We start from the raw sequence: 27,307 nt of genomic DNA on the forward strand, positions 1-27,307 counted from the left end.
GTGCAGTTTTCCCCTATTGGTGGAAACCGCGAAAGAATAAATTTAATGCACAACGGCAAGGTAAACTGAAAGGATGTCTGATTTGCCGACAGGAGGGCAAAGGATAAGGGGAGACACTCTGTTAAGCTGCCTGCAAATTATATTAATATTGGGGCTCTTCATATCACATATTTTTTCCGGATTCATTCCCCAGTTTTTTTCCTGGCTCCTCGGCTTGCATGCAACGTTTGTATAAGTTTGCCCAATTTTCCGCTTTCTGTGAGTATATTAAAAAACACTTTTTTCTAGATACATTTAAAGGAGCGAGAGGTGCAGGGGCACCAGAAAGGTGTAATTTATTTTAATGCCGGGTATTTATCATGATACACATACGTTTCCCTGGCCGGCGGATAAAAAAAAAATGTTATTTCTATGTGGCTATTTTTGGTTTGGTTTTTACATAAATTGTAAATTAAACATTTAAAGTGCCATGAAATTGGCACCGCCCAAACGGACCCCCAAAAACACATGGCCTCCGGTGACGGCAATGGCAATGGTTCATTAAAAATACATAAAATCGACACACAGTCAGTCCCCATCCTCCACTGCCGGTTGAGCTAAAAACTAATATTTATCTAACAAAATTAATATGGTTTGCAAGCCAAATAGAGACAGCGAGTGGGCAGGTGGGGAATGTGGCAAAAACTGTTTGTCTAACCAAAAACAAACGACCGAATGTAGCACAATTTTCGGCAACGCATCCTGCCGCCCAGAGGCGCAACCCTTTCGACCGATAAGCCAAATAAATAACGCAGGACGAACGGGGGGCGGATGGGCGGCGGCCAGGATGGGAGCATCATGCAACAACGTTGCATGCATTGTTCAATAAATCTATTTGGCCTCTAATCGAGGGCACACAGAGGTGGGGCGTTGCTACCTGGAAAAGGCAACAAATTGCCATTGGATAGGCACAAGACCGGAAGCAGCAACAACATATTAATCCAAATTAGCATCAAAGTGATTTAATTGCTTGGAATTTCGGCGTTGGCAAACACTTTTCGACTTTTCGGCCCCTGCAAAGGACACTTGTAAACATGCCCGAAAAGGAGTGGCCCCACCTGGCTGCGTTTTGTCAACATTTGGCCATCGATCAGGCTAACAACAGGACTCGCATGCACACACACACACACACACACACACACATACAGCTGCTGCAATTTAAGGTCCTTTTGGAGTCTGCTTCAAACTCTTGGAGCTAAATGGGCAATAGAAGCGCTCATCCAAAGCCCTTGGCACGATTTATGTGGCTTTTAGTAATATGAGCAAATATATTACGTGACGGATCAGGAGAGGACCTGAACCAAGGACAACTAATTGAATTGCTGTCGCGGAAAAGGAACAAACTCGAAATTAATAGGCGCACATCAAATGGAAAAAATGAGCAAAGGCCCAAACGCCCACCAGCTGGCAGCGAAATTAAAGGGAAACCTATAACGGCAGGACATTAGGTCTTGGCCGAAAGGATAACAAGTGTAGCCAACTGTGTGCGAGCATTCGAAGCTTGAGTAATATTTATTGAGTACGTGATCTTCTGACCAAATCCGAATGTGAGCGAGAGTTTTGAATTTTTTATTGCGCCCCGGGATGGCCGGCACACACACACACACACACACCATCAAAAGTGTCCTGCCCACATGCACGGGTATGTGTGTGTGTGTTTCCTGACAGCTGCCAACTTCTGGATTTCTTTGGTGGCCTTTTTTGGCATGCAAAAGGCGGACAGCAAAGTGGCTTATTAAAAATTTTGTCAACTTGCGAGTTTGCTCCACCAGCTCCTTCCGCTCATCCACTTTTTTACGACTTTTTCACACTCCCCTGGCCTTATGCATATATATTAGACAGGAGATGCCTGAACTTTGGTTTTCTCAATTCACTAAAGACCAGAAATGTCGGTTTTAGCGAAAATCTTACTCTGAACATCGCTTGTCATAATTGTTTAAGAGATGAATAGTAAAAATTAAATGGCTTAAGAAGGAAACAAAGTAGTTAGTTTCTGAATGGAAAAATAATCGAGCATGTTTTCCAAAGCCACGAGTAGATATCAAGCTTTAAATGAGTTACTTGGCCAAATGAGGCATGTGTTATTAAAGATTTTAAGTTGGCAAAGAAGACAACGAACTCCTGGGTGTCACAAAAACCATCCAATTGACTGGGAACAACAATGGCCCCACCCGCACTTGTTGGTTTTTCACAACCCCAAAAAGTGTGCTACAAAAAACGAAGCGCATAATGAAGCTACTCATAAACGGAGTGTCCATGTGTGCGTGTGCGTTGGTGTGTGAAATGTTTACTTGCAAACGAGTGCTGCCACGCCCACTCACACTTGTGCACTCGACGGTGCCATTGTTTTGCCATCTCATAAAAAACACTTAAAACGCCATTAAGTTAAAATAATAAAGTTAAGCGGCCGCCGGGCAGCAACAAAATCTAATGTGACAATGGCCACACGGCAACAACAATAAGGGAAACCATAGGGAAAACAACGAAAGTTGCAACAATTGCTGACATATTTCACAATGTGCAACAAAAGACAAGGAAAAGGGACAGGTGAGGTGACAAAAAACTAAGCCAGCACAAAAGCTGAGGGCCCATCGCACTGAATGGAAAAAAGACGCCGAATGTTGGGCATATTTTCCATTGTTGCCCACACACACTCACACACGCACAATAAAAACACAAACACACACACACGCCAGTGGGGGGAAAGGTAAGGTGAAAGCCTTTCCTTTGGGCCTTCTTTCGGCGGCCTTTTGTTTCAATTGTCTGTAGTTTAGGTTTTAGGCGTGCGAGCCTCGTTATAGGTAACTGTAACTGTAACTGTAACTGGTTGCGGCGCACACACATGCATGCAGACACATCCTTGTGTGCTTCCGTGTGTGTGAGTGTGTGTGTGTGAGTGTGCTGGGTGTCCTTTGCAAACAATAAACGACTGTCAACATATGCGCGAGCCACCCGTGCACGCGTCTCTGGAATGGCGTGCGAATTATTGCCCAGGAAGATATGACATAAAATTTAATGAAATGTTCAGAAAATGCTAAAATCCATGTTCTCGGCTCCCCCAAGAGTGTTGGTTCTCGCAAAGGGGTGTGTGTCACTTAAGTGAAAATCGAAATCGAAGAGGTTGTTTAAAGTCAAATTGACTTAGATTTAAATTCCATGGTATCCCCGTCCCACGATTGAAGAAACCCAAGCACAATTGAAAATATGAAACTCAAAGTTCAGCAAATACAAAAGGTGAAGTAATAATATGTAAGTAGATTTAAATCGTTATACTACATAGAAGAATACACGGAAACAACATTTAGGATAACAATGATATCGTTAGTGAGGCATATTATACACACACAGATATACTTAGTTATGAATATGATAAATAAGCACAACATCGATAGTAAAAACACTCTATAAGGACACTCATGCGACACCAAAAACACATCAGACTCATGGTTTTTGCCAGTTGGTAAAGAAGATTTCTAGTTCAATAAAGTTGTATTTGATTTGGAAAGATCTTTTTTGGTTTTTAAAAGTCAGTTAAATGAAATAGGTGCCCAAGTTGAATATTTTCACTCCTCTTTACCAACTGCAAAAGCCACTAAATCTGCAGACGTATTCCAACCTTATTTTTCGATCCCTCACCATAGAACTGCACCTGCCACGCCCCTTTTGGGGGGCCTCGGGGCGGCATACTTACTGACACTCAGAGGCATTAGGGCGCTCTGCAGATGACTGAAGATCTGCCGATGGTGATGGTGGTGACCCAAACTGGCACCGCTGAAGTACAGGTGGTTCTGGTGCAGCGACAACTGCTGATGGTGGTGGTGGTGATGGTGGTGGTGGTGCTGCTGCTGCTGCTGAAGATGCTGCTGCTGCTGCTGCTGCTGCAGGTGATGGTGTTGCTGCTGCGCCACAGCGTGCTGCTGATGGGTCATCAGTTGCTGCTGCTGCTGCGCGTGTTGCTGCGGATGTTGCTGGTGGTGCTGGCCAAGATGTTGCTGCTGCTGCTGGAGATGCTGCTGCGGCTGCTGCTGCTGCTGCTGCTGTCCGTAGGCCGCGTGCTGCTGCGGCGCTGCGGCTGCTGCTGATGCCGTCGGCAGGGCCACCACTGCTGCAGCTGCCGCCGCGGCAGCTGTTGCTGTTGCAGCTGCAGCCGCCGCCGTTGCAGTCGCCGTTGCTGTTGCCGTGGCTAGAATGTGATGATGGGTGGTGGTTGAGGATCGGTGCTGGCTCTGGACCGTATTGAGGCTGTGAATGGAGGCGTGCACCGCCGACTGATAGATAATACCGTTGTTCGACATCGCCGTCATCGATTGGTGGTGCGCATAGGCGGCCATCGTGGGCGGCACTCCTACTCCTCCCATCGTCGGCTGCACTGCCGCCGTTGCTGCCACCGGAGCCAAGGGCAGCGATCTGTAGCCCGCCATGGCTCGACAAGTTAACTGTTCACCGATCACAGATCACCGATCACTGATCACTGTAAACACTATATACTATATGTACTATATGTCCGGATATCGTTTTTGGCCCGCCCTTGGAGCGTCTGATCGCTTGGGGATACGAGAGTTGACTGAATGGACCGACCGCAGCGGATTATTTCCTACAATTTTGTCGTTAGATTTGTAAGTTGTATTATATTTTTCTCAGCCATAAATTAGTGGGGGCAGTAGATTTTAGGCTTAGTTCGGGTTGATAATGTCACTCCGTGATGCTGATAAGGTAGGCCGCCTATCTCGACATCTCCTACTGTGCATCTCGAGTCGTGTGTCAACACAAATCTCAAAACAAGCGGCACTGAAATTTCACGAATTTCCTGGACAACCGAACCAACTATGCAAATGGTTGGGCATTTATGTTTGTATGTAAGCTTACTTAAACGTAATTTGTGCGTAATTTGTTCTTTTTTTAATTTCCATCGCTGACAAGCTGAACCTTGAGCCAAAGTTTAACCTTAAACAAGTTGCCTAAGTCGCCTAAGTGAGTGAGCATGGCCAATTTCAAAAAATGCATATATTTATCCGGGTTATCAAGTGACAGCTGCCAGCTGAAAACTAGACTCAGATAAGCTCTAGTCTCGTGTCCCTAAGCAAGGTCCAAGAATTTCGTGATTCACATTTGGTCGGTGCTATATCAAAAACAATGCTTATCTTAATTTTCCTTAAAATATATGCCATACAAATAGGACTGTTTGCATTAAAACACCAATTAACAACGGCATTCAACCAATAAATCACTACATAAATAAACATCAAGTACACATAAAACACATATTGGGAATATACATATACATATCAACTATGGTCCAGAGATCTTAAGTACACCAATTAAGTACACCACACAACATCGAAAGAAACAACAACCAGAACGGAAAGCAAACAACAAACAGAGCCGAAGGGGCTTGAGTGAAGTGTAAACAAATTACATAAACAAATTGAGGGAAATTGGAAGATTCAGCGAGCGAACTCTCCCGATTAAATCATGTTTGTGTAAACCTTATAGCCAGATCAACCACTCTGTGGACACTTAATGCCGATGCATGGCCAACTACTGGATGAAGGGCCATCCTCACGTAAGCATGGCGATGTACGTAGATGCGGTACGTAACGTATCTGGCTTTTTCGCGCAGGGCCAAGAGTAGAGCCACGTCCGAACCGCTTGGCCAAGGTCTGAAAACTGAAAACTGAAAGCGGACGTCTGGGAGCTGGCAACTGGCAGCGGCTGGCAAGGACATTCGGCTCGCCGACAGGAGCCGAGTCCTGCCGTTCGGGCCGAGTTATTGCATTTGGGCCCGGATTCGTCGGCTGCCAGCAGCTTTAAGCCTAAGCAAGAGCGAGCGAGAGGGTCGGCGAGATGATGGATTCAGTAGGGGTGGCACCGGGGCATAGGTCCCAAAATACCGAGCATGTGGGCGGCAAGGTCTGTGCCTTCAGCAACGTATTCAGCTAACAAGCTGCAGCTTAGCTTGAAAGCAATGTGCAATCCGTTAAGCCAAGCTTAAAATAGTTGACGTTTTGAATTGAGCCCATTTCCAGCCGGCAAATAAGCCATTAACCAGCGACATTAGCCTAATTTCGGCGGAATGCCAAGAGCTGTGTGGGTTGGTCCACCAACGGCACCTACACACTTCTATTGCACAACAATATTTAGGGGTTGTTCCCGACCGTTAGAGACCTGCGCAATAGATTAACCCCCTGCCGCCGCCCAGACGCCCAGCCGCCCACCAAAAGCGGAGAGGCTCGTGGTCGGCTCCACTTGGTCCTACCCCAAAAGGCCGGCGGAACCAAAACAATAACAAAATCCGGGAAGCACGACGATAATGCATCCAAGGAGGGGCTGGTGAGGAATGTGCACGTGCCTGGAAAGCCTTCGCACACCTTCCGGTGGGCAGTCAAGTTGGCGCTGGAATTTTTAATCAAACCTGAAGCGCAACTATGCCACATGGACACGGATGCAGCTGCAACACACGCCACAATCCGCGTGGTTTATTTCATATATTTGTCATTATAAACATATATTTTGGAGGGATTTTAATATTAGGCTAATATTTGGGTTATTGATAGAAGTATTTCATGGAAGAATTTCAATATTACTCCAGCTTAAAATGAAAGCGACAAAGCGCTCAAAAAGTTAGAAGCCTTTCTGAAATGGGGTCAATTGTAAAACGTGAAGCACATTTACATGCTAACAATGGTGTAAATGTAATAAAAACAACTTCAATTTGCTCAAATGCTAAAAGCGAACGTTTTTTAACTATTCAGCAATTTAGTTATTTGAATCCCAATCTGAACAAAAGCTCGTTAAAAAATAATTATTATAATAAGCGATTTCATCCGCTTAACAACTTCCTTTGCTTCCACTAATTATTTGTGTCTAATTCGTGTCAGAGATGGATGTAAATAAAATGGTAATATTTCAAGTCCTACGAGTCCTTCCTAACAATTATTTAAATGCAAGCATCAGTTAAATAAGTCAAAGTAATCAGTTTTATCAAAGTATACAAAGAATATACAAAAAAATGGATTTATACCATCGTTTTTTCCATTTGAAGTTTTTTTTCTGGCTCGACCAATATACATTTTAGATTTTAACTATTTAATTTTGCTAAATCGTGGGTGGTTAAAAATTGGGTTTCACTTCATTGAATGCTATATTTCAAAGCTTTGGTTCCCTTATAAACGAGAATGAATTTATTTTGCCGATAAGGGAATTCTAGATCTTTTTATACGTGTTCCCAGCAGAGTAAAAGGGTATACTAGATTCGTATGAAAGTATATAAAAGTTTACATATATATTCAGAATCAATAGCGGAGTGGATTCATTTCATTTAATATTTTTTTCCATCAATTTTTACCAATACTCCAGGAAATGTTGTAATTTCTCGTTCGCACTCCTAGTTGAGTAACGGGTATCTGATAGTCGAGGAACTCGACTAAGGAGTGCGCTCTTTTTCCTAGCTGTAAGCATGTAAATTTTTGGTTAATCTAAAAGAATTTTTGTTAACTAGTAACGAATACTTGATAAGTATTTATCAAATGTTTCCACTTTTGTGTGTCATTTTTATGTTTCACTCAACAACCAATTTAACGGGTTGATTATAAGGTTCATTTAAGTGAATCCGGCGACTATCTGATATAAATCCGGCGACTAAAACATGATATAATCGCGCCTCGATGCTCACGCCAGTTCAGTTCTCCATTCGGCACCTAGAAGTCATGTTAGCAGTTCTGATCTTCGTCCTGGCTCTCCTGACACCTCTGCAGGTGGAGACCAAGTTCAAGAGTCTTCACTGTACTAACTACGACAAGTCCTATGGCGAAATTTTGCTGTGCAAAATCAAGGCCATCAATCGGTACAGGAACTCGTTAAGTATTCAATTCAGGCAGTTGAGAACCGTCAATAATGTCCATGTTAGTGAAACTTTTGCCCACTTTCGCAACGACTTTGATATCTATGTGTCTTTGATTAGATGCGTTTGGAGCTTTTTAAACGAGCCAACGGCTGGCGTCCTTTTTTGTACAATATTTCATTTAATCTGTGCGATTTCCTATCCAAAAGAAACAATGTGATCGTGAGCCTCGGGTACGAATATCTCAAACCGTACATCCCAATGACGAATTACACTTGCCCGTTCAAGGTAAATGCCCTTTAGTATCAGAAAACCAATAGCCGTTTACCATCTACCCTCATGTTTCAGAAAGGTCATTTAATTAAGTGTACCGACCTCGAGTTCGATATCGAAAAGTTCCGTGTTCGCTTTCCTATAGAAACCGGCGAGTACGCCCTCCAGCTGAGCTTCATTGTCCAGAGGAAAGTCACGCTGACCCTGAATGGATCTGTAGAATACTACAACTATCGTGAGCACTAATATGTAGAGATACATATGTAGTCCCTACAACCAAATGATGTTTCCAAAGAGGTAACACCAGCACATATGTATGTTAATTTCCAGGCTGGAAGACGATATCTGTTTTTAACGACAATAAAATATTGAGTATCTAAAATTCCATCAATTCTACAGATGTTTTAGACTGTATTATTCAGCTACATTAATTATTTATAAAGTTTTGCCCAGCCATTAGGGGTTTGCTTTCACCAAGATTATGGTGAAATTTTGATTTGTTGGGAACTCTTTAAAAAAGCGGATGACTGGAGATCGTTTCTCAATAATATATGCATAGCTTGTGCGACTTTCTTCGTTACTACTACCGCCCCTAACAAGAATATAAGTTACTAATCAGGTTAGCGAACCAAGTCAAGTTTGTCTGTCCGTCCGTTTGCTTGTCCGTATGTCCGTTTTTCTGTTTGAAGGCTTTGATCTCGGGAACCATTAAGGCTTGAAAGTTTTGATTAAAATTAGGCATGCAGATTGTAGGTAGGAAGACGCAACGCATTCACTTCTGAAAAGTGCGTTTTTTCACTTTATTATTAAGTGTAGTAAACTGTGACTGCTGTATTGAAAAAGAGACGTCAGAGATGTGTTCCCACTCGCGCTCTGCAACTAAACTGCAGCCTCGCTTGACTAAGCATCCGAAAAAAAGGAAAACGATTTTGGGAAAATAATGTGTGATTAGAGTTCTAAATGAAATGCGGCACAAATGGCCAAAGCAAATCAGGGCATGGCAAACACGGACTAAAACTGGGTAAAAGAGCAAAGAAAACAAGTGGCAGGACTTTGACACAATAATCAAACGAGGTGTCCTGTGTGTGTGTGTGTGTGTGTGTCCGCAAAGGAAAAACAAGTGAAAAGCAAGGGCGTACAGAAAAAGGTGGGCGTGGCAGCGTCAAATTAGGCCCAGTGTTATCTAATTAGCCACCTACAGGACGACACCTTTCTGGAATCCACCGGTTTGCCCCTCGTCTTCTTTTTTAGCCCTGTGTGAAGTGGTGCCAGGCGCCGGCCATCATATTTTGCAATTTAACTCACACGAAAAGATTGTTGTCGGCCCTATTCTTTCTTTTTCGGCCAATTTTTTTCACTCATTTCTGGCACTCACTGCCATATCTTTCCCTTCTTTTTTTTTCTTTTTTTGGACGCGCTCAAGTTTCATAACAACGGAAATGCAAAAGTTTTGTGCAAAACAAAGCGGAAACTTTTTTATTTCTCTTGGCAATTATGTGCTCAAGGAAAGAGACAGAGAAACGGACTCAAATAATGATAATGAAGCACACAAGGCTCGTCCAAAAGGATTTTTGAAGAAAAATGCACAAAAAGTGGAAAGCGAATTGTAACGCTTTTTCTGAACGCTTTTTAGAACTCCTCTTTTCGACTTGACTTGCATGCAAAAGTATCTCACGGATCCGATCCACATGTGTGTGGGGGGTAATTTGTTTAATTTGCTTGCCTTTCGGGCGAAAAAAAATGTGATAGAGGACCTCACCGAAAGGCAAATTTCGTGGCTTTATTTCAGTTTTCAGTTTTCTTTTTTCCATTTTTTGTTTTTTTGTTTCTTTTTTTGAAGGTTGGCCGCCTTTTAGCTAATGGCCATGGCAAATATGATAGGATAACAGGAGGAACAACAACTGGTGCCGAAAAACTAAAGCCAAACTAAATTAAAATATTTTAAATTCAGAGCCGGCAAAAGTTTTATCAATAAAATGCAAGCGGCCAAAGTCGCCTGTTCAGCGAGTTTTTTTGGCCGCTTTGCTTTTGCTTTTGTTTAACTGCAAATCAGATAGAGATCTTCTAAATGTCTGCATTCAACACGGATATATGTACAGTCGACTGGCAATTGAAACATCAGCAATACTTGAGCTTTCCAATATGTCGACAGCTCAACAGCCCGACACCCCCACAGAACGGTATGTTGCCTTTGGCCATAACTCGAATCAGGCTTAAAAATCACTTAGACACTTCGCCCATCGATTTGGCCTGTCAGCAGAATCGCTGGCCAAGACGACACTCGTGTTTCGAGTGCAATAATCATCACTGCTCCCCCACGAATATTTCAAATGCCGCCTTTTCTGTGGACCTCAGCACATTGAGATTGCCGTTTCCCAGGGCGTTGCTCGCCAAACGTTTTCGAGTTGTCGACTTGGCTAATCTGCTCTCTTCGATCTCCAAGGACCTTACTGGATATTTATTAAGCTGGGCCAAAATGCACGGGCAGGGTCCTCAAGGTAGTTGAACCAGTTGAAATGATTATTAAATATATTCTCCAGTTCATAAGCGTTCATGGGGATATTTCAGCTTAGTATCAAAAAGAGTTTAATAGATATGATATTAATAGACAAGATATTCAAAAGGTCAAAGGCAAGCTGCCACAAATGACTTCAATATGTCGAATTAGGCTTTTTAGCATGTGTATATTTCGAAAGACGGCCTAATAATTTCCCAAGTTGCGTTGCAACTTTCAATTGCCTCAAATTGGAATCATTGAAAGTCTTGAAAACTTTGGGTTCACAGGAATGGATTTGTTTCCATTGCTTTTATTTATTTTTTTTTTTTTTGTGTTGCTTAAGAAATCATTGAGCCGGCCTCCACTTGCCGAAGCTGGTGGAAACTTTCTGATAACTCGCAACTTGTTACTCAGCGCACACAGCGCTAATGAAGACGGCACACACACACAACAAGGGGTGTCTTGTTGGCTGTTTGTTTTGCCCTGGCCAAGAGCAAAGCACCGGACACCAGGGAGCAGCGGACTGACTGGGGTGTTAAAATCAATGGGATTCACAGCTGAGTGCAGCTGAACCCCCGAGGGGGCGGTCAAGACGCTCCTCGATTTAATTGAATAATTGTGAGGCAGGCCACGTTCGCCGAATTCCTGGTAAATCAGCGAAAATTCCGAAACTAAACAGAAAATAGAAGCCAGCCGCCCGGAGAGAGCACCAAAATAGGCAACAAAGATGGGGGTACAAAAGCCCGGGAAATCTTCAGCCAGGAGACTGCGTCAGGCTTTGTTGTTCGGTCCCGATGCAAATGCAGCTGCAGCTGCAGCTGCAACACCTGCCGAAACCCCGCCAGCAATTTATGCGCCGCATTTGAAATTCGGTGATACCAAATCCTCGAGACTTACCGTTCCCAAGTGGCACATTCGTTTGCGTTGTTGTCGATTGTTGCTGCTGCTGCTGTTGCTGCTGCTCGGTTGTCACCGCGTTGGACAATTTATTTGATGTTGTCGTTGTCGCCGGCGCTGCCACCGCTGTGGTTGTGCTCGTCGTTGCCTCCAGCTTGCTTCCTCCATTAATGGCCACTGTGGTGGCGCTCTTGCCCAGCCTAAGTATGGTGGTGGCCGTAGATGATGTTGCTGCGGCTGAAGCGGCTCCTCCGCTCGTGGCTGTTGTGGCTGCCGCTGCCTTGAGCTTGTGGAGCGCTCCTGCCACGCCCTTGGCCGCCTTCGTGGTGCGCGTCACGCTTAGAATACTCGAGGTGGCAAGACTGTTGCCATTTGGTGGCGAGGTGGCCATGGAAGTGTTGCTTGCAGAGGACGACGCCGTGGAGTTGCGTATGACCAGTATGGATTGAGACTTCTCCAGACGCTTCAGCGTTTGCAGCACAAAGGGCGACTTGCTGTCGCAGTTGCTCTCGGAACTCAAGCTGCGTGTGGCCTGTAAGAGTGATTGAACGGGTTAGCAAAATATAGCACAAATGGGTCTAAGTACAGCACGCTCTTACATGCTTCAGCATAAAGGGCCTCTCCACCATCTTGGTTTGCGTGGCGTTGGCCTGCTTGGAACGCTCCTGGGCCTTTAGAACACTCTCCAGCTGACTGGCATTGATGGGGGTTTGCAAGAGGATCGTGTTGCTGCTGGCCTCCTTGTTGTTGCTGTTGGCCACAATGGAAATGGTGGAGCTGCTTCCGCTCGAAGCTCCACTCGAGCCCTGCACAATGGTCTTCCTAGCCACCGTTGTGGCCGTGGGCAGTTGGTTGAGCGTGATGGCCGTGGCGGAGTGGCTCTTCTCCTGCTGCTGCTGTTGCTCGCTGAGCAGGCTGAGTATGTCCTGCTTGTTCTGGATGATGATCTGGCCATTCTCGTTGCGGGTGCCGCGCAGCAGGATGATGTTGCCGCCGCTGGTGGCCTGATGCTGCTGCTGCTTCTGCTGTTGCATGGCCCCGATCTTGAGCTTGGCCGCTCGCAGAGTCGTCGTTGTACTGGTCGTTGCTGTTGGCTTTGCTGATTTTGCTTCATTGCTGCTTAGCTTGCCACTGCTCTGCGATCGGATTAGGACATTTTTGGAGTTGATTTGGCCTGGAAAGGAATAACAAAAGCAAATCAGTAAAGAATTCTGCACCACAGACTTAAGTAATCAATTCAGGGATATGGAATTCCATGCATAATAAAATGAAATACAAATTAAATTAAGGATAAATCCTTAAACTTCTGCATGTATCAAAAGAGTCTTATTTATTTTTATAATATTTATCTAAGCACTGTGATGGTTCAGCTTTGGTTTAAGTGCAACTGTAGCGTTTTGTTTGCTCGATTTCTTGAATTGAGCAATTTCGAGTGGCCCCAAAAAGCGGACAGCCCCATTGTATGCAGATTCAATGGAAACTTCATGAGGGGCGCAAGATTTATGACTCCATCTTGATCGAGTTTGGAAAGCTTTGCATTAGAAGGGCATGTGACAGGGCAGGAGGCGTGGCTCCCATTGTTGCACTTTCCCAGGGCCCGTAAAAATGGACTGAAAGGGATGTCGAGCATTACGTATACGCCGCGTATGCCTACAGCGGTCAGTGGCTCGGACACACCATTTTGTTGGCCAGCAATTGGGGAGGATGGGCGGTAGCCAAACGCTAAATCAAGCGAAAGACGACATGTTTATGGCAGGGACGAAGGACTACTTAGCCGAGGAGCCCCAGCACAAAACGCAATAAAAGTGCAACAAACAAACAGCGAGTTTTCAGCCAAGAAAGGAGGAGAAAGTAATGGGGTACGTTCAGGGGTGTAGGCGAATGGGGGTCTCTGCCCTGGCATGCGTTGCCAAATATAGACTCTCAAGGCTGAAGGCGACACGGAACGTAAAGTGCGCGCCGGAAACATTTCGAAATGTAGCCTAAACACTTGTCCGGCTCCCCTGCTTTGCCCTCCCGCCTACCGCCTCCCAAACCCCTACTCCTTCTCCTACCCCTGCATCCAGCACCCTTCCGTGTGCTTTCCACACCCCCAAATCATGTGTGTTTGTTTTCGCAAAAACGTGCGGGTCATAATTAGCCGTTGACGCCGCCTTCAGTCGGCTGTGCTTTGGGGAAACAGCGGAAAAGCGGAAAATCGGGCAGGAGAAAGCGCCACATGCGACCATTTGACCCCAAGTGGACAAGTGTCGGTGCCCCCTTCGCCTTCTTTGGAGTGTCTGTGCGAAAAGGTCGCCTGCCGCCAGGGAAAATAAACCGCCTGAATTGGACCAGGATCGGAATAGAATAGGTGGGGCCACTGGCTGTTTGGCCGTTGGCTGGCCATCCATTCGGGCGCACATACTTCATTGTAATGTATGGCAGACCAGCCACAACAGCACTGAGATCCCAGGATTCGGGCACTCGGCGGGGATCGGGAAGCCGCGTAACACATAAAACACTCTTGGCTGAAGCTTCGCATATTTTTGCGTTCGTCGCGGCTTTTGATGTGCAACGGACCAGTCACAGTGGGCGCGATAATGGTTAATTGCAGTAAAACTTACTTCAAATAATAAAATGTATACCAGATATAGTAAAAACAATGCACAAAACATCAGAACAAGATAACGAAATTTTATATGGTAAAGAGTTCTTTGTAATTGTACTTAGATTCATGTAATTTCTTGTATTGTCAAATTTTTTTTCAGTAATAAATACTATTAAAGCCGCCGGTTAAAACATGTTCATATAATATTCAAATTTTTTAAAAAAATTATGAATTTTAATTTCATTTGAATGCAAGATTTTGAACATAGTTTGTTATATTTACCCCACTGTGGTGTTCCACGTGCTTTACACTACTTGCTTAGTTGGGAACTGGAGGGTAAACAAAAGTTTCTGGGTAGCTGGACAAATTGCAAGTCTATTGAATTTTTATTAGAAGCATAAATCAAAAAGCGTTAGATTTGCCAGCTGGGGAAAGAGTTCGATAAATATGTCAATAGATTCTGCACATAGATAGCCGCCAAAGGGTTAAGAGAGAGGACAAATCAAAGATGAACAAACCCCAAGAACTTTAAATGGGAAGTACATACATATCAATCTTTTGATAGTCTATATCAGTCTGCAACTGATTGGTACTTCGTTTATAGACATTGCTTTGCTATTCGGGGTTTAAGGCATTTTACTAATATTCTTGGACTCACCCTGACCACTCGCCAATCTTTTAAACAATCTTTGTCTATAAACATTTACGTCAACTAGTTTTGTGTGTGGAAAAGGAATGTTTTCGTTTATCTTATCTGTACTCATTAATCTATGACCAACTAAGAGTTTGGTATTGATACAATTTAAGGTGTAAGCCCGCCAATCAGTTTTCCAGAGCAGAGTTGCCATATTTACGTTTGAAAAAGCCAGTTAACAGCTGGTTGTGTCTATAGGAATTTCCAAACAGAGGATCCCATCCTTAAAAACTATTTGATTTGAGTGAAGACAGCAAAGGCGTAAAAAGGCACCGCGGCCACCAATGGGTTAACGGCCCAAAGAAAGCCCCAAACAGCGTGAAAACAAAACGCAGCGCAAAGCGAAACACAACAAAATAATAACTAATTGGAAAACCGATATCGAGGAGAGCACGGTTATCAGATCGAAAATCGGGAGAAACGGGTGCTACAGCACAGATATAGCTTACATACACATACATATGTACAAGAAGAGGTGTGGGCGGAGGAGGGGGAGTGGGAGTTGGGGATTACTTACTTTGGAGTTTCAGTGTGGAAGTTGAATTAGAAGTAGAAGTTGAAGAGGACGAAGCGCTGGTGGAAATATCGGGCACATTTTCCATGTGCGCAGCTTTAACTACCAATTTTAGAATGCACTACTCTCTTAGCGGTTGGCACATTTATTTTGCTTTATTGAGAATGCATTTTCATTTTTGCACACCAGCTCGCACACACACACAGGTAACATGGGCTCTCGCACACGCACACAGTGGCACCGAAATCGCAGAACTCTGGGATATCGAAAAAAGGTAAACAAAACTTTTTCACTGCCTCCCTGAGCGCCAGCCGTGGAGTCCTTTGGCGGATTTCGATGTGCTCCAGCTGGACGATGCATAAAATGCAACAAAAATCAATAATATCACCGTTTCACACACGAAATTATTAAAAAAAAACGATAGCGAAAATATTTTGAGTTACTCCAAAACTGTGTGCATGTCAAACTGTTAAACATATGACGGCAGAGTTGCCAGAAGCTGGAAAGGGCGAGCTCCCTCGAAACTGAACGACAATGAGTTTGTATTCTTTTTAATGTATAACTTTATATAAAAGTAAACAAAAATACTTTACAAATCAAAAACAATGTAACTTTAACGAGCTTAAATCTATTGATCCATAAAGTTAGCTTAAAATATATCTGGCCATCTGGCAGCACCCCAAGAGTGAAATTTATCGGTGTATCGGTCGTACACTGATTGCTGTAGAAGTCAAGATGGCAGCTGCACAGTTGAATTATCGAATATATGGCGCCAATTTAAAAATGTAAAATTCTGTCATTCTTTATTTGGATGCGTTTTATAATTATTTTCTTTCGGTTGAATGTACCGAAAGCCATTCATATTGCTTATATTATTCGATTGGGTTCCATGTTTCTCTCGAAAACCGAACTAATGCGCTGCAAGAAAGTTACGTATCCTCAAGTATGCCTATGAGTCCTTACACTGAAGCAACTAAAGAGTCCTTTCCTGTATCAGTACTTTGATCGACTCGTAACAGACTAGTTCAGCTCAGTTCAATCCTATTTACCCCCTTGTTTTTAGCTTCATAAAGTGTAGTTGCAGTTTTATGTCAAAATCTCTCAACAAAAGCATGCAAATGGGAAGTAAATGTCAATACCCGATTAAAGTGGTTCATTTTGTATATAAGATATGTGTATTGTAAGTTGTTCTGCTATCAAAATATATATACGCACAGCCCTTGAGTGCCTATCTTTGATAGGCAGCGACTTTCGCCGAACTTTCCTTGGATTTTTCCAGCAGCCGACCCCGCGGTTTTCCGCCTCCCCCTCGGCCCCCTCCGCCACCACGACCAGCGGAAGTCTCCGGGGCTCTGGCTCTATCAAAATCAACGGGCGGCGACTGAAGCGAACACAGAATAATTGCCATCGCTGTGTGCCAGTGCCAGTCAGTGCCAGTTTGAAATCGACGACAACATCAGCAACAAGCATTGCAACAACAGCGGCGACGCGGTGATAAGTCGGGCTGTATTGCCGCGGGCTTGTTATTTTATTGTCGCTTTTGTTGCACATTGAAAATAATACACAAAATAATTGAATTACTCGAAATGTGTGCAGGTCCGTGTGCGTGAGGCTTGCGTATGTGTGTCGTGCCTTTATGGGGGCGTTCAGGGCCCCGCTGATAAGCGATGATCAAGAGGTAAACGAGATAAGCGCTGCTCATTTGCAAGCACAGGGAAAACCCCCTCAATGAGCCCGCACCCCAAGAACCCGGGCTCCCAGAGATAATTATATTTGTCTCTATATTTACGTATATAAAACATAATTATGCTAACGTACACTTTTTAAAGCTGCTCCTATGAAACCTGCTTCAAAATCCATATTCAGTTAGGATATTTTAATATGATCTTCTGGCCAAATTTCAAAGTCAACTTAGACAATGGCGTGATTAAGTTACACTTTTCAAAACAGCGATTCAGATACATATATTTATTTAAAACAATATAATGCTAAGTCTATCTACAGGTATAAAATTAATCATTGGAACTAATGGAAAGCTGCAAATGCTTTGTGTTTCATATTTATATGCATTTTGTGGCACTTTGACAGTACTCCCCGCGTTTGATTGCCTGCATTTGAATTCCCCTGCCCAACGACATGTGATAAGGAGCGCGAGGTGGAAACGTGACACTCGGCTGGGCGGGCATCGGCACGTAAATTATGCTGATGACACCGGCTCCGCACCCAGGCTCTGAAAAAGCTGAAAAACTGAAAACTGAAAACCAAAACCAAAAGCAAAACCCAGAGGGAAAAAAGCGGGCGATTGCGCTTGAAAAATACCAGCACGTTCCTACGAGCTGCAAAGCAACAAGAATAACAGGCTTCGGCTGCCATTTGATCGCAGCGCACAAATATTTACAATACCATTTAATGACATTTCGCCTTATAAAACAATGAGTGAGAAACGTATTTTCTGGTTTCATGCATTTTATTTGGCTCATTGGGCCTTTGAACTCTCTTGCTGCGCTGATGAAAACGACGCCAAGATAACGTCATGTGCGACAAAACTCGAAGACACGCCCCCTCAGCGCTCCCCTCCCCCAGCGAACATCCGCAGTCAACGCCCCTTGGCGACGATAACAATTTGATAGAGACCCCGAAGCCCGAACCCCGATCAAAATGCAATTGCGAGTTTTTAAATGCCATTATTACTTGCAAATAAGGGGCCGATCGGACGCCCCCTCAATAAGTGCACATTGAACCAAGTTGATGGCTGCCAGTTGCGCTCAGCCCTTTTACGTTCTTGGTGGCCAATACTGTACACGCTAAAATAAACGATTCAAAGATTTAAGAACCAGCAATTTTTCAGTTTGGAAAGCCCACCAAATTGCATTGCATTTATCCGCTGGCGATCCTGGCATAGGTCACCCTGTTGCTGCACGGGAAAATCTCTCAATGAAAAGCCATTCGTAGTTTTCCTTTTGGCCGGCGGAAGGGAAACTGGTAATCAAATTACAGCGGGCAGCGAGCGGCCTCTAACTGTAAATGTCCAATATTGAGTGGAGAGGAAAGCCGAAACAGGAGCTTAAAAGTCCGGCGAAGAGATAAAGATAAAGAGAGATCGCGGTGACAGAGAGCGGGTGTGGGAAATTTGTACGTACATACATACATGTGCATACATGCATATGCAGCAAAACGACAAGGAGAGTACAGTGGGCCGAAAGGCTAATAGGGACAGCAGAGTTAAAGTTCCACAAGGAGCACATGCTACAAATACCTACAAAGAATTTAGGATATTAGTGAAGTATTTCCTACTAAAACTCATTTGATCTTTAAAAAGCTGTTGAGTGTTTCAACGACATTTACAGCTTGCAATATCGGTTACCTAGAAACCGAACAGCTATTAAATCTTAAATACCATTACCTACATATTTGTGGTTTTTAGGCTTTCACGCCAATTTATTTTGCTAAACGGCTTTTGCATTCCACAGTGCCTGCATCCAAACTGAAACTACAATTGCTATGGCCCACACACACACATAGCCTCCTCACGCACACTCCTTTATGTCAAGCCGGTTTCATTTTGGTTGGTGAAGGGAGAGGGGCAGTCAAAGGGGAAGGGACTGCAGCTAAAATGTGGCAAAATGGAAAAGGAAAATGTGTACTAGAAAAATGCAAGGCATGCAACAAAACAATAACAACGCCACGGCAGCGACGAAAGCAACAATTGGACAACGTATAACGACAACAATAATCAAAATCCTGATACATGATATATGGTTGACTTGGGGAACCAGTTTTATTGCAATTTGTATTTGAAGCGGCCAAACAGCCCCAGAAATTACGAATTACGTATTACGAAAATAAATATATTTTTCTCGAAGCAGCTTCTGCTTCTTCGTCTTCTGCGGCTTATAACAAAAACAACGGCAATGCTGTGTCTTTGTTTTTACGTCAGGTCGAGATTACAAGCACACATACAGGTAAACGCCAGGTTATGTCTGTGTGTGTGCGTGTAAGAGCACTTGCCCCACCTGTTGCCGTAATTTTAATTGGCCAAAAGCACTTCGGTGGAATCTCGAGACAATACCGTATGTTCTGGCATTTGTGAAAAATCATTTTTCTGGCAAAATCTGAAACAATTGAAAAGCAACAGGTAAATAAGCAGAAATACCCACACACACACATGCAGGCATTACTAAGCGGACATATGTTTGTGTGGCAGTGAGGCTCCAACCGCAAAAGAGAAAACTACAGCCGATCACGTTCTCACCTACTCAAAAATGGTAGGTCTTTTAGTGAGGCACAACGACTTCAAGTTCAAATGTCCTAATTTTCTAACTAAAAAGTAAAACCCTTATTAAACGGTTATAATCACCTATTTTAAAAATGCCCCAAGCATTGAAATTAATAGTTAAATATTTATATTCCTTCTTCAACGTACAAATACGCACTTTCCAAATAAATTTTTAATATAGCGTTCACTTTGTTCATAGTGAATGTTTATTTTTTTGTTACAAGCGATTTTTTGTTAACGATAAATAAAAAAATTATTGTTATTTTCCAAAATTATTATTATTATCTCTTTCTCTTAAACTTTTGCTTCTACAAAAATATGTTCCCATTAACAGATGAATCATTTGGTGTAGGGCGCCCACCAACTTCCCCCTAGCCGACCTTTTCTGTCCCATAACTAGTTTTGCATCTGAAGCCTCTGCTCTCTCTGGAAGTGCATCCAAGCCGGACAGAGAGAGAGAGAGAGCCAGGCGATACCAATTTCGACTGCGCAGCTTGGAGAGCCGTGTTTTGGTCGCAATGGCAATCGCTGCCAAGCCAGTCAGTTCGTTGATGGGCTCGTGATCGGTAAATCGAAGTAGCGGACCGTGAAGGTGCAAAGGATATTCCATATAGCACACTGTTGTTGTTGTCGCTGGTCGTTGTTGTTGTTGCTGCTGTGTTACCGTGTAAATTTGCGCAGTTCAGCTTGAAAGCTGAGAAAAAGAGAGAGAGAGAGAGAGCGCGCGAAAACATAAAAATAAAACTAAACCGTTGTCTTTTAAACTCTCCCCGCCAGCATCACGCCATTCTTGTTGTTGTTGTGATTTTGTTTTCGTCTCGCGTGCAGTTGGAAAATAAGAAGTAATACTACAAGCTGCACAAATTATTTTAATCAACGAACAAGGCGAGCATAACGAGTGAAAACAGGCGTAAATAGTTTGGCAAAAGTAAGTGAGCTATTAAATACATCCAAAGTCGCGCTTTAAACGTTATTTTCTGCAAAGTCATTAGCCAAAGGCAGGTCAAGAGAGAAAGAGAGAGCAAAGGCAGAGAGCGTTGAGTGTGAGGATAACGCGAGATCGAAACGGCTAGAGCTAGAAACAAAGTCTTTGTTTAATTTTAATGGCACTTGAAAAATTAAAATTACAAATCACCATTGCTTTCCATCTTTAATCTCTACGATTGTTTATCTCTCATGTCGGCGCTCGCGCTCTCTATCTCCGGCTCTCTCGAGTGAATTAAAACGAATCGACTTGAAAAAGTTGGAGCCCAGCTTTTTTGTTGTGCTATTCGCTGCTGTCTCCCGTCGCGTTCGTTTGTGTTTGGCGCCGTGGCGCTCCAGAAATAGCGGTGAATTGTAGTGCCTGTGCCTGTGACTGTGCCTGGTCCTCCTACTCCTACTTCTCCTTCCACTTGTAACGGTATGCGTGCAGAAAGCCAAGAGCAAAAGCAAAAGTGCTCATAAAGCAATTACAATATTCACTGAAACTACATAGCGTTTTGTGTGCCAGAGTGCCTAATAAAATCCCATGTTGTGCTTATAGCATTGGCTTTCAAACTAGGACACAGAAAGAAAAAATGTAGAGCCTCGACCGAACTTGTTAGGAATTTTACGATCAGCTGTATGCTAATGAGATTTTAATTGATTTATTTGAATGAATGGTTTTTATTCATCACGAAGCCTTATTATCTCGGATCTCTTTTTAACATTCAGATAATATTTGTAAACATTTCCTAGAAGCGTTGCTGATGCACAGCTCTAAATTTTCGTGCGGATTTAACGAATGTATATACACCTGTTTTTTTCTGTGTACACTTAGAGAAACAGTCACGCACAATGGGAAATAAGCACGCAAGGTCCGCGTGTCCCAGCTTCAGCTTCTGCTAATTATGAAAGTTGAAAAAAAAACACCGACGCTTTAGTTTGTTTGTTTGTTTTTGTTAGCCTTGTGCAATGCCTTGTGTTGCCCAAACACCTGTTGAATGCCGCCCGAAAAAAGACTGCAAAACGGCAAAGAAAGTGTCTGGCCAGCATGGAAAGAAAATGCCCGTAAACACATGGCAACATAAAGCCATAAAACTAAAACTGAAAAAACACAAGTCAGCAAAGAGAGTGGAAATGGAGTACCGAAAATGGTTCACAATAATTTCACAGTCAGTGCGCAGGCCCAATTGAATTTAAATTTCGCTCCTCCCCCGCTCCGCCTCCATCACCCCCTCCCTCATCCACATTCTCTTACCGCATTTGCATACATATCTGATGTGTAAGTACACACAACGTTGTCGTTGTCTAATCGCAGTCGCTGGAAATTCAGTAATTAGGGCTGGCAACTTGGCTTCTTCCTAGCTAAGTCTTGTAAAGTTTGGAGGTGATTGAAGCTTATGCATATTTATTGTTTAGAAGGAGTTTTGGAGGGTACCTTTAGTTTCACCAGCAAACAACTAGTTAGCAATATACATATAAAAAACCTTTGCTACCTCTATAACATAAAAGTTGATTGTTTAACCTTAAGTGGTTCTACAACATAAAGATAAAACATCAGTTTATTAAAGAAATTTGACTTTTAGTATGGTCTGGAAACATGATATACATATGCTTACATTTCATATTTCACAATTGTGTTATTAATTTCATCTCAATCTATTTGGATACAGTTTTGAATACAAGTTTCAAACTAATGAAATTAAATCTGAAGGCATATACATATGATGTACTTTGTACTGAAGGAAATCATATAAAAACGCCCTCCAAAAAGCTGATTGCGAAATACTACATAAGAAAACCCTCTATTATCTGCACAATTTCTGTAAAGTGACAGCCACAGAGAAATAGTGTCAAGTTGCTCTCGTCGGCTAATATCAATTTAGACGATATACGGCCAGATCTGGCACGCAGTCTGCATTCCGAATGATGCGGGATGTATTGTGGGGCGGAATCCCTAAGTGCTATAATATGCGGAGAATCACTTCCGCGAATTGGCTGTATTTTTTTAAATTTATATATACATATACAATGTATGTAGATATGTGCGTAGCACAACGACTTGTACGAGTACATAAACATATGCATATTTGCGGCTTAGTTGTAGACATTATCTTTTGTTTGTCTTTTAGAAAATGTATGTACACACGTACATACATACATAGTTGTTGGGGTAATTGCGCACAATTGTGGGGGCACAGGGTGCTTCGGGTCTTTGTTTTTTGATTTTTAGCTACGAAAGCCAAGCGTTGTGCTATTTTCGAATTTTGTATTTTATAACCAGGGCTGTCGTCATCGGCGTCGTTTGCCGTTTTTGGCCAATTTAGCTTTCGCTTTTGTGCGATTGCCTAACGAAATCCCCGGTCGCAATCCCCCACCGCTCTTCCCTCCTTTTTGGCCAAAGCCAAATAAATCAAACCCGTAAAATACACACATGCAAGCGCCAAACAAAGGAAAAGAGAGCCAAAAAACCAGCAGAGCTTCATTAATTTTTTGCAAGATTTTTCTTAATTATGAAACGGCACGAAATGTGAGAATTGCACGAAAGAACTAACTCACAAAAATCCGTTCGTCACATCATTTCTGTCCACAAGGTGTGACTTTGATCCGGTGTGAGCTCAGCTTAGCTTAGCGACTTTGTTCTAATTTCGGTTTATGTTTTTTTTTGTTTTCGTTTTTGTGGTTTTTACTTCTGAGAAACTGTTGCCGTATTGTCTTTGCACAATGACGACTGTTTGAGTGCATTTCTATGTACTTATATCCATACAGTCCGTTTCGTCACTCAAAATGCGTGAGTTCCGTAGTCTGGAAAAATGACAAACCAGTCACAGTTACTGGCTGCGTAACACTTATTGATGAATTTTTGGGACTTAACTAATTAGCTTTAAGGCAATTAATGTTTTATAATTTTTTATGAGGAAACAATCAAATTTATTAATTTGGTTTTTATACTCAAATGTAACATTACTCTAGGCTCCTCACGCCCCCAAGAAATCCATCTAAAGCCGTCTAAACTCTTAATAAATAAGCAATTAATCAAATAACACACTTCAGTGCCCGCTTAAACAGCATCGATTTGCTTTGTTGGTCGATTTGAAAGATGCCAAAATTTGTACTTCAAGGTTGATAAATAAGTGATTTAAACTTCCTAGAATCACGCTTATTTTCTACACGCTTAAGAGTATTAAATTGAATTGGCTGAATGTTATTTTTTCTATGTGTAAGGCTGCGGTGTGTATATTTTTATAGAAGTGTCTATGTAGGTCCAAGTGCACCGATCTCGACAGCTGACGAAGGCAACAAATAAATCAGGTTTTAGTCTGCGATGACGCAGATGGGATTGGCTTTCATGAATCCCAATCTCCCCCTCTCCCAGCGAGCACAGTAGATTCTTTGCTGTCCCTCTCTCTGAACACGATTTGCAATTAGCCAAAAGAATACATTCAGATTTAGTTGGTTGTATAACGATAATTAGCAGTACAGCGGCAGCTGGTATTTGTATGCACAGTGTATTTTATACTCGAGGGATCCGAGAGGAAAAACCCAACAATGCCGGCGACGGGCAAAGTTCAATTCGCAGCTCATTTGCCAATTCTGATTCCCATTGCAGCTCCCTCAAACGCTTAAAAACGGCGCCGACCACAACAATGCCTTATCAGCCAGCCAACAGCGGCGGGACGTCTGGTGGCAGCAAGGCGGCGGCCAAGATGGCCCAACTGAAGTTCTGGAACAAGCAGAACAGCAGCAAGCAGCAGCAGCAGGACAAGGACAAGGACGCCGCCGACGGGGGCAACAACATCAGTGGCGGCGGCACTGGCAGCAACAGCAACGGGGATGCCAAAAGCGAGGCCAAGAACGGCAAGCGCAACTGGCTGCACACGCCGGAGCAGCTCATCAGCGGACACGCGGTCTATCTAGTCAAGGTGAGCAAGGGACAACCCACCTGTGACGACCCCGATAGGCGGTACATGGCGAGAAACATCACCGTCGATTTCGCTTCATTGTGGTGTCTTTAGAAACCTTCCATAACTCGGACACCAAGAAAGAGTTATTTATACCTCAAAGTGAAAAAGAAAACGAATACGTACTTAAAACATGCAGCATCAATACAGCATCAGTTTAGATTGAATGGCCATAAACTTTATATAAAGTCTCTTTTACACATTTTTGTTTATTGATAAACACATACATACCCATGTACCTAATTTTATATTTATCGTTTTCCTAGTGCCTTAAATTTTGATAGCTCACTGTGTAGACATTAGTAAATACATTTTTTTTTATTACATACTCAATAACTACGGTTAATAATAACTAAATAAATTTAAAGTATATGTAACTAACATACCTAACATTCCTTTTATGATGAAACCTAGTACCAAGCAAAGTCAAATAACTTCGTTTTAGTTGAAAGCAATTGTATTTCCAAGTTTTAAGTCGACCGTAAAATCGAACACATTTTTTTCAGAGAAAACATATTTTTCCTTTAATAGGCAAATTCCTTTTCAAAAGCCTGACGTAAAACGAAATAGTTTAAAAAGTAGTTTCAATACGAAAATAATATTTTTATTGCATGTCGATGCTTTCCGTTTGCAGTTCTTTGGTAACCTGAGCGTGGATCAGCCCAAAGGGATTGAGGTGGTCAAGGAGGCCATTCGGAAGCTGCAGTTTGCCCAGCAGATGAAGAAGGCGGAGACGGGCACCCAGGAGAAGTTTAAGAAGCTTGAGATCACCATTAGCATCAAGGGCGTGGCAATTCAGGAGCCGCGCACCCACAAGATCCTCCACCAGTTTCCGCTGTACAACATTTCGTATTGTGCGGACGAGAAGGGTGTGAAGAAGTTCTTCAGCTTCATTGCCAAGACGGTGAAGACGCGGGACGGCAGTGATCCGGCGACAAATGGCCATGCGAACGGAAATGGCGATGGTAGTGCCAAAGTCGAGGAGAGCCACGAGTGCTTTGTCTTCATTTCAAACAAATTGGCCTCGGATATCACGCTGACCATTGGTCAGGCCTTTGATTTGGCCTACAGGTGGGTTACTTGGCAGTTTTACTCAAGCCATTTTATTGACTGCCTTTTATTGACAGAAAGTACATGGATAGCACCGAAAAGACGAATCTGAGCAAGGCGCAGCAACAGATAAATCATCTGCAGCAAACTGTCAACGTTTACAAGGAGCGACTGCGAGAAGTTTCCGCCAAATTGCCAAAGGCCGAGCTAGATGCCCTGCTCTTCAATCTGGGAATCAAGGATATCCTGGAAGCACCACTCACCATAGAGTCCCAGAATGGAATCGAGGTGGCCAGCGAAGCCCTGAGCAACGGCAAGCTAGGTAAAATTTTACTCAACTTTTTGTCGTTCACAAATAACTGTATTCCAAATTGTATTTCAGATGATGAAAAGCTGCTAATCGACACCAATTCCACCACAGCATCGACCCACTCAGCGTCGCCCAGCTCGTTCTTGCCCATTGTCCCGCCGCGGAACAATTTGTCCAGTCAGATCAGCATCGGCGGCAAGAGCAACAGCCAAAAGATGGACGAGCTGTTGCTGAACTCCGATTCCGATAGTGATTTCGATCCGCGCGCGGATGAGAATCAGGACAGCGGAAGCACTGGTCGGAATGCGATAAGCAATCTGTTCGGCTTCGAGCCGGCCAATAGCTTCGGTCAGCATTTGTTTTCCAACAACAACGACCATAAGCTCCAAAATAACAACAGCAGCTTACTGATAACGAGCAATAACAACAGCATTAACAGCAGTGGCTTTTCCAGCGAGCTGAACATAACGCCGCCATTGTGTATGTTTATTAATGCACATCTAAGCTAAAAAGTTACTTATGATCGGTTTTCATTTCACAGTGGCCCCTCCGCCAAAGATTGCCGCTCCCAGGCGCCTAAACTCGGTGACAACGGGCAACGGTCTGAATGGCAACACAGATCTATTCGGTTCGGATCCTTTCGAATTGAACAATGGACCGACCATTTTCAAGGTGAGTTTTGTTGCAATTACCGGCTGTAAGTCAGCATTAATATGTTAATACACTTAAAGCAAAATCAGCTAAACCTTGACGACTTCTCCCTGGAGAGTTTGGATCCCCTACGCAAGTAGAGCGGTGCTACCAAGGCCATTTTCACACTTCAACATGATTGGAACTTTATGACATTCCAAAAGTTTGTCTCATCGTTAATCCTTCTATGTTGCTCCGATTCACATGCATTCCAATCCAATTGCAATTCGATTTATTTAATGTGTATTATTGTTTATATATTGTATTGTATTTATTATCATTGATTTTTGTCGATTTTATATTGCATATTATGAATTCTACTATTATTATAATTATAAATATTATAATATTCTGAGGTCAAGATCAAAAGAGCACCACCAACAACCGCAAAGCACTTTGTTTAAATGTATCAATTTGTTGCTGTAGTTGAATAGATTAATTGATGGTCAAGTAAAGCGAAAGAAAAAATGTTAACGAGTGATAAATGTGAAAAATGCTAAACAATGCTAACTGAATGTGAGAATTTTGTATAAAATAATTATAAAGACATAACCAGAAGCAAATGAATCGATTACTGTATAGAGCCGAAATATGAGGAGAATTAAAGCGAAATGAACAATATTTAATGTTATTGATGCAATATAGAGAAATATTATTATTACTATTATTATTGTGTATGTAAAGAATAAAATGTAGTGCCTAAAAGAAAACTCCA

General features: G+C 42.9%; 3 protein-coding genes across 10 annotated transcripts in view; 2 read left to right on the plus strand and 1 right to left on the minus strand.

Moving 5' to 3' along the window:
* Positions 1-15,849, minus strand: part of LOC6542228 — a 33,058-nt gene extending 17,209 nt beyond the window's left edge. For 4 of the 6 annotated variants that reach the window (XM_015159543.2, XM_001969159.3, XM_026978550.1 and 1 more), the window contains exons 1-3: positions 15,345-15,849; positions 12,146-12,720; positions 11,547-12,078 (exon numbers count right to left, since the gene is read on the minus strand). In XM_015159543.2, the coding sequence (XP_015015029.1) occupies positions 11,547-12,078; positions 12,146-12,720; positions 15,345-15,429 (1,192 nt within the window). In that variant the 5' untranslated portion in view covers positions 15,430-15,849. Of the gene's footprint in view, positions 1-3,730; positions 5,704-11,546; positions 12,079-12,145; positions 12,721-15,344 lie in introns of those variants that run through there. The other 2 variants (XM_026978552.1, XM_026978551.1) reach the window with 1 other exon arrangement.
* Positions 7,746-8,398, plus strand: LOC6541333. The gene is made up of 3 exons (XM_001969161.2): positions 7,746-7,940; positions 8,000-8,173; positions 8,228-8,398. Exons 1-3 carry the CDS (start codon positions 7,746-7,748, stop codon positions 8,396-8,398), a joined length of 540 nt encoding a protein of 179 aa, XP_001969197.2.
* Positions 15,850-16,780: 931 nt separating the features above from the next.
* LOC6541079 (PTB domain-containing adapter protein ced-6) lies at positions 16,781-27,302 on the plus strand. Of its 3 annotated transcripts, none has more exons than XM_015159922.2 (7): positions 16,781-17,019; positions 24,191-24,503; positions 25,177-25,613; positions 25,670-25,914; positions 25,975-26,382; positions 26,444-26,574; positions 26,634-27,302. In XM_015159922.2, the coding sequence occupies exons 1-7, from the start codon at positions 17,009-17,011 to the stop codon at positions 26,691-26,693; spliced, it is 1,605 nt and encodes a 534-aa protein (XP_015015408.1). In that variant the 5' UTR covers positions 16,781-17,008; the 3' UTR covers positions 26,694-27,302. The 3 variants fall into 3 exon arrangements, with proteins under 3 accessions (XP_015015408.1, XP_015015409.1, XP_001969199.1); XM_015159923.2 differs by lacking the exon at positions 16,781-17,019 and adding an exon at positions 20,084-20,545; XM_001969163.3 differs by lacking the exon at positions 16,781-17,019 and adding an exon at positions 20,829-21,019.
* Positions 27,303-27,307: the final 5 nt, after the last annotated feature.

The sequence above is a fragment of the Drosophila erecta genome, unplaced genomic scaffold, assembly GCF_003286155.1.
Source record: "Drosophila erecta strain 14021-0224.00,06,07 unplaced genomic scaffold, DereRS2 tig00000055-arrow-pilon, whole genome shotgun sequence".
In the NCBI taxonomy this organism is placed as follows: domain Eukaryota; kingdom Metazoa; phylum Arthropoda; class Insecta; order Diptera; family Drosophilidae; genus Drosophila; species Drosophila erecta.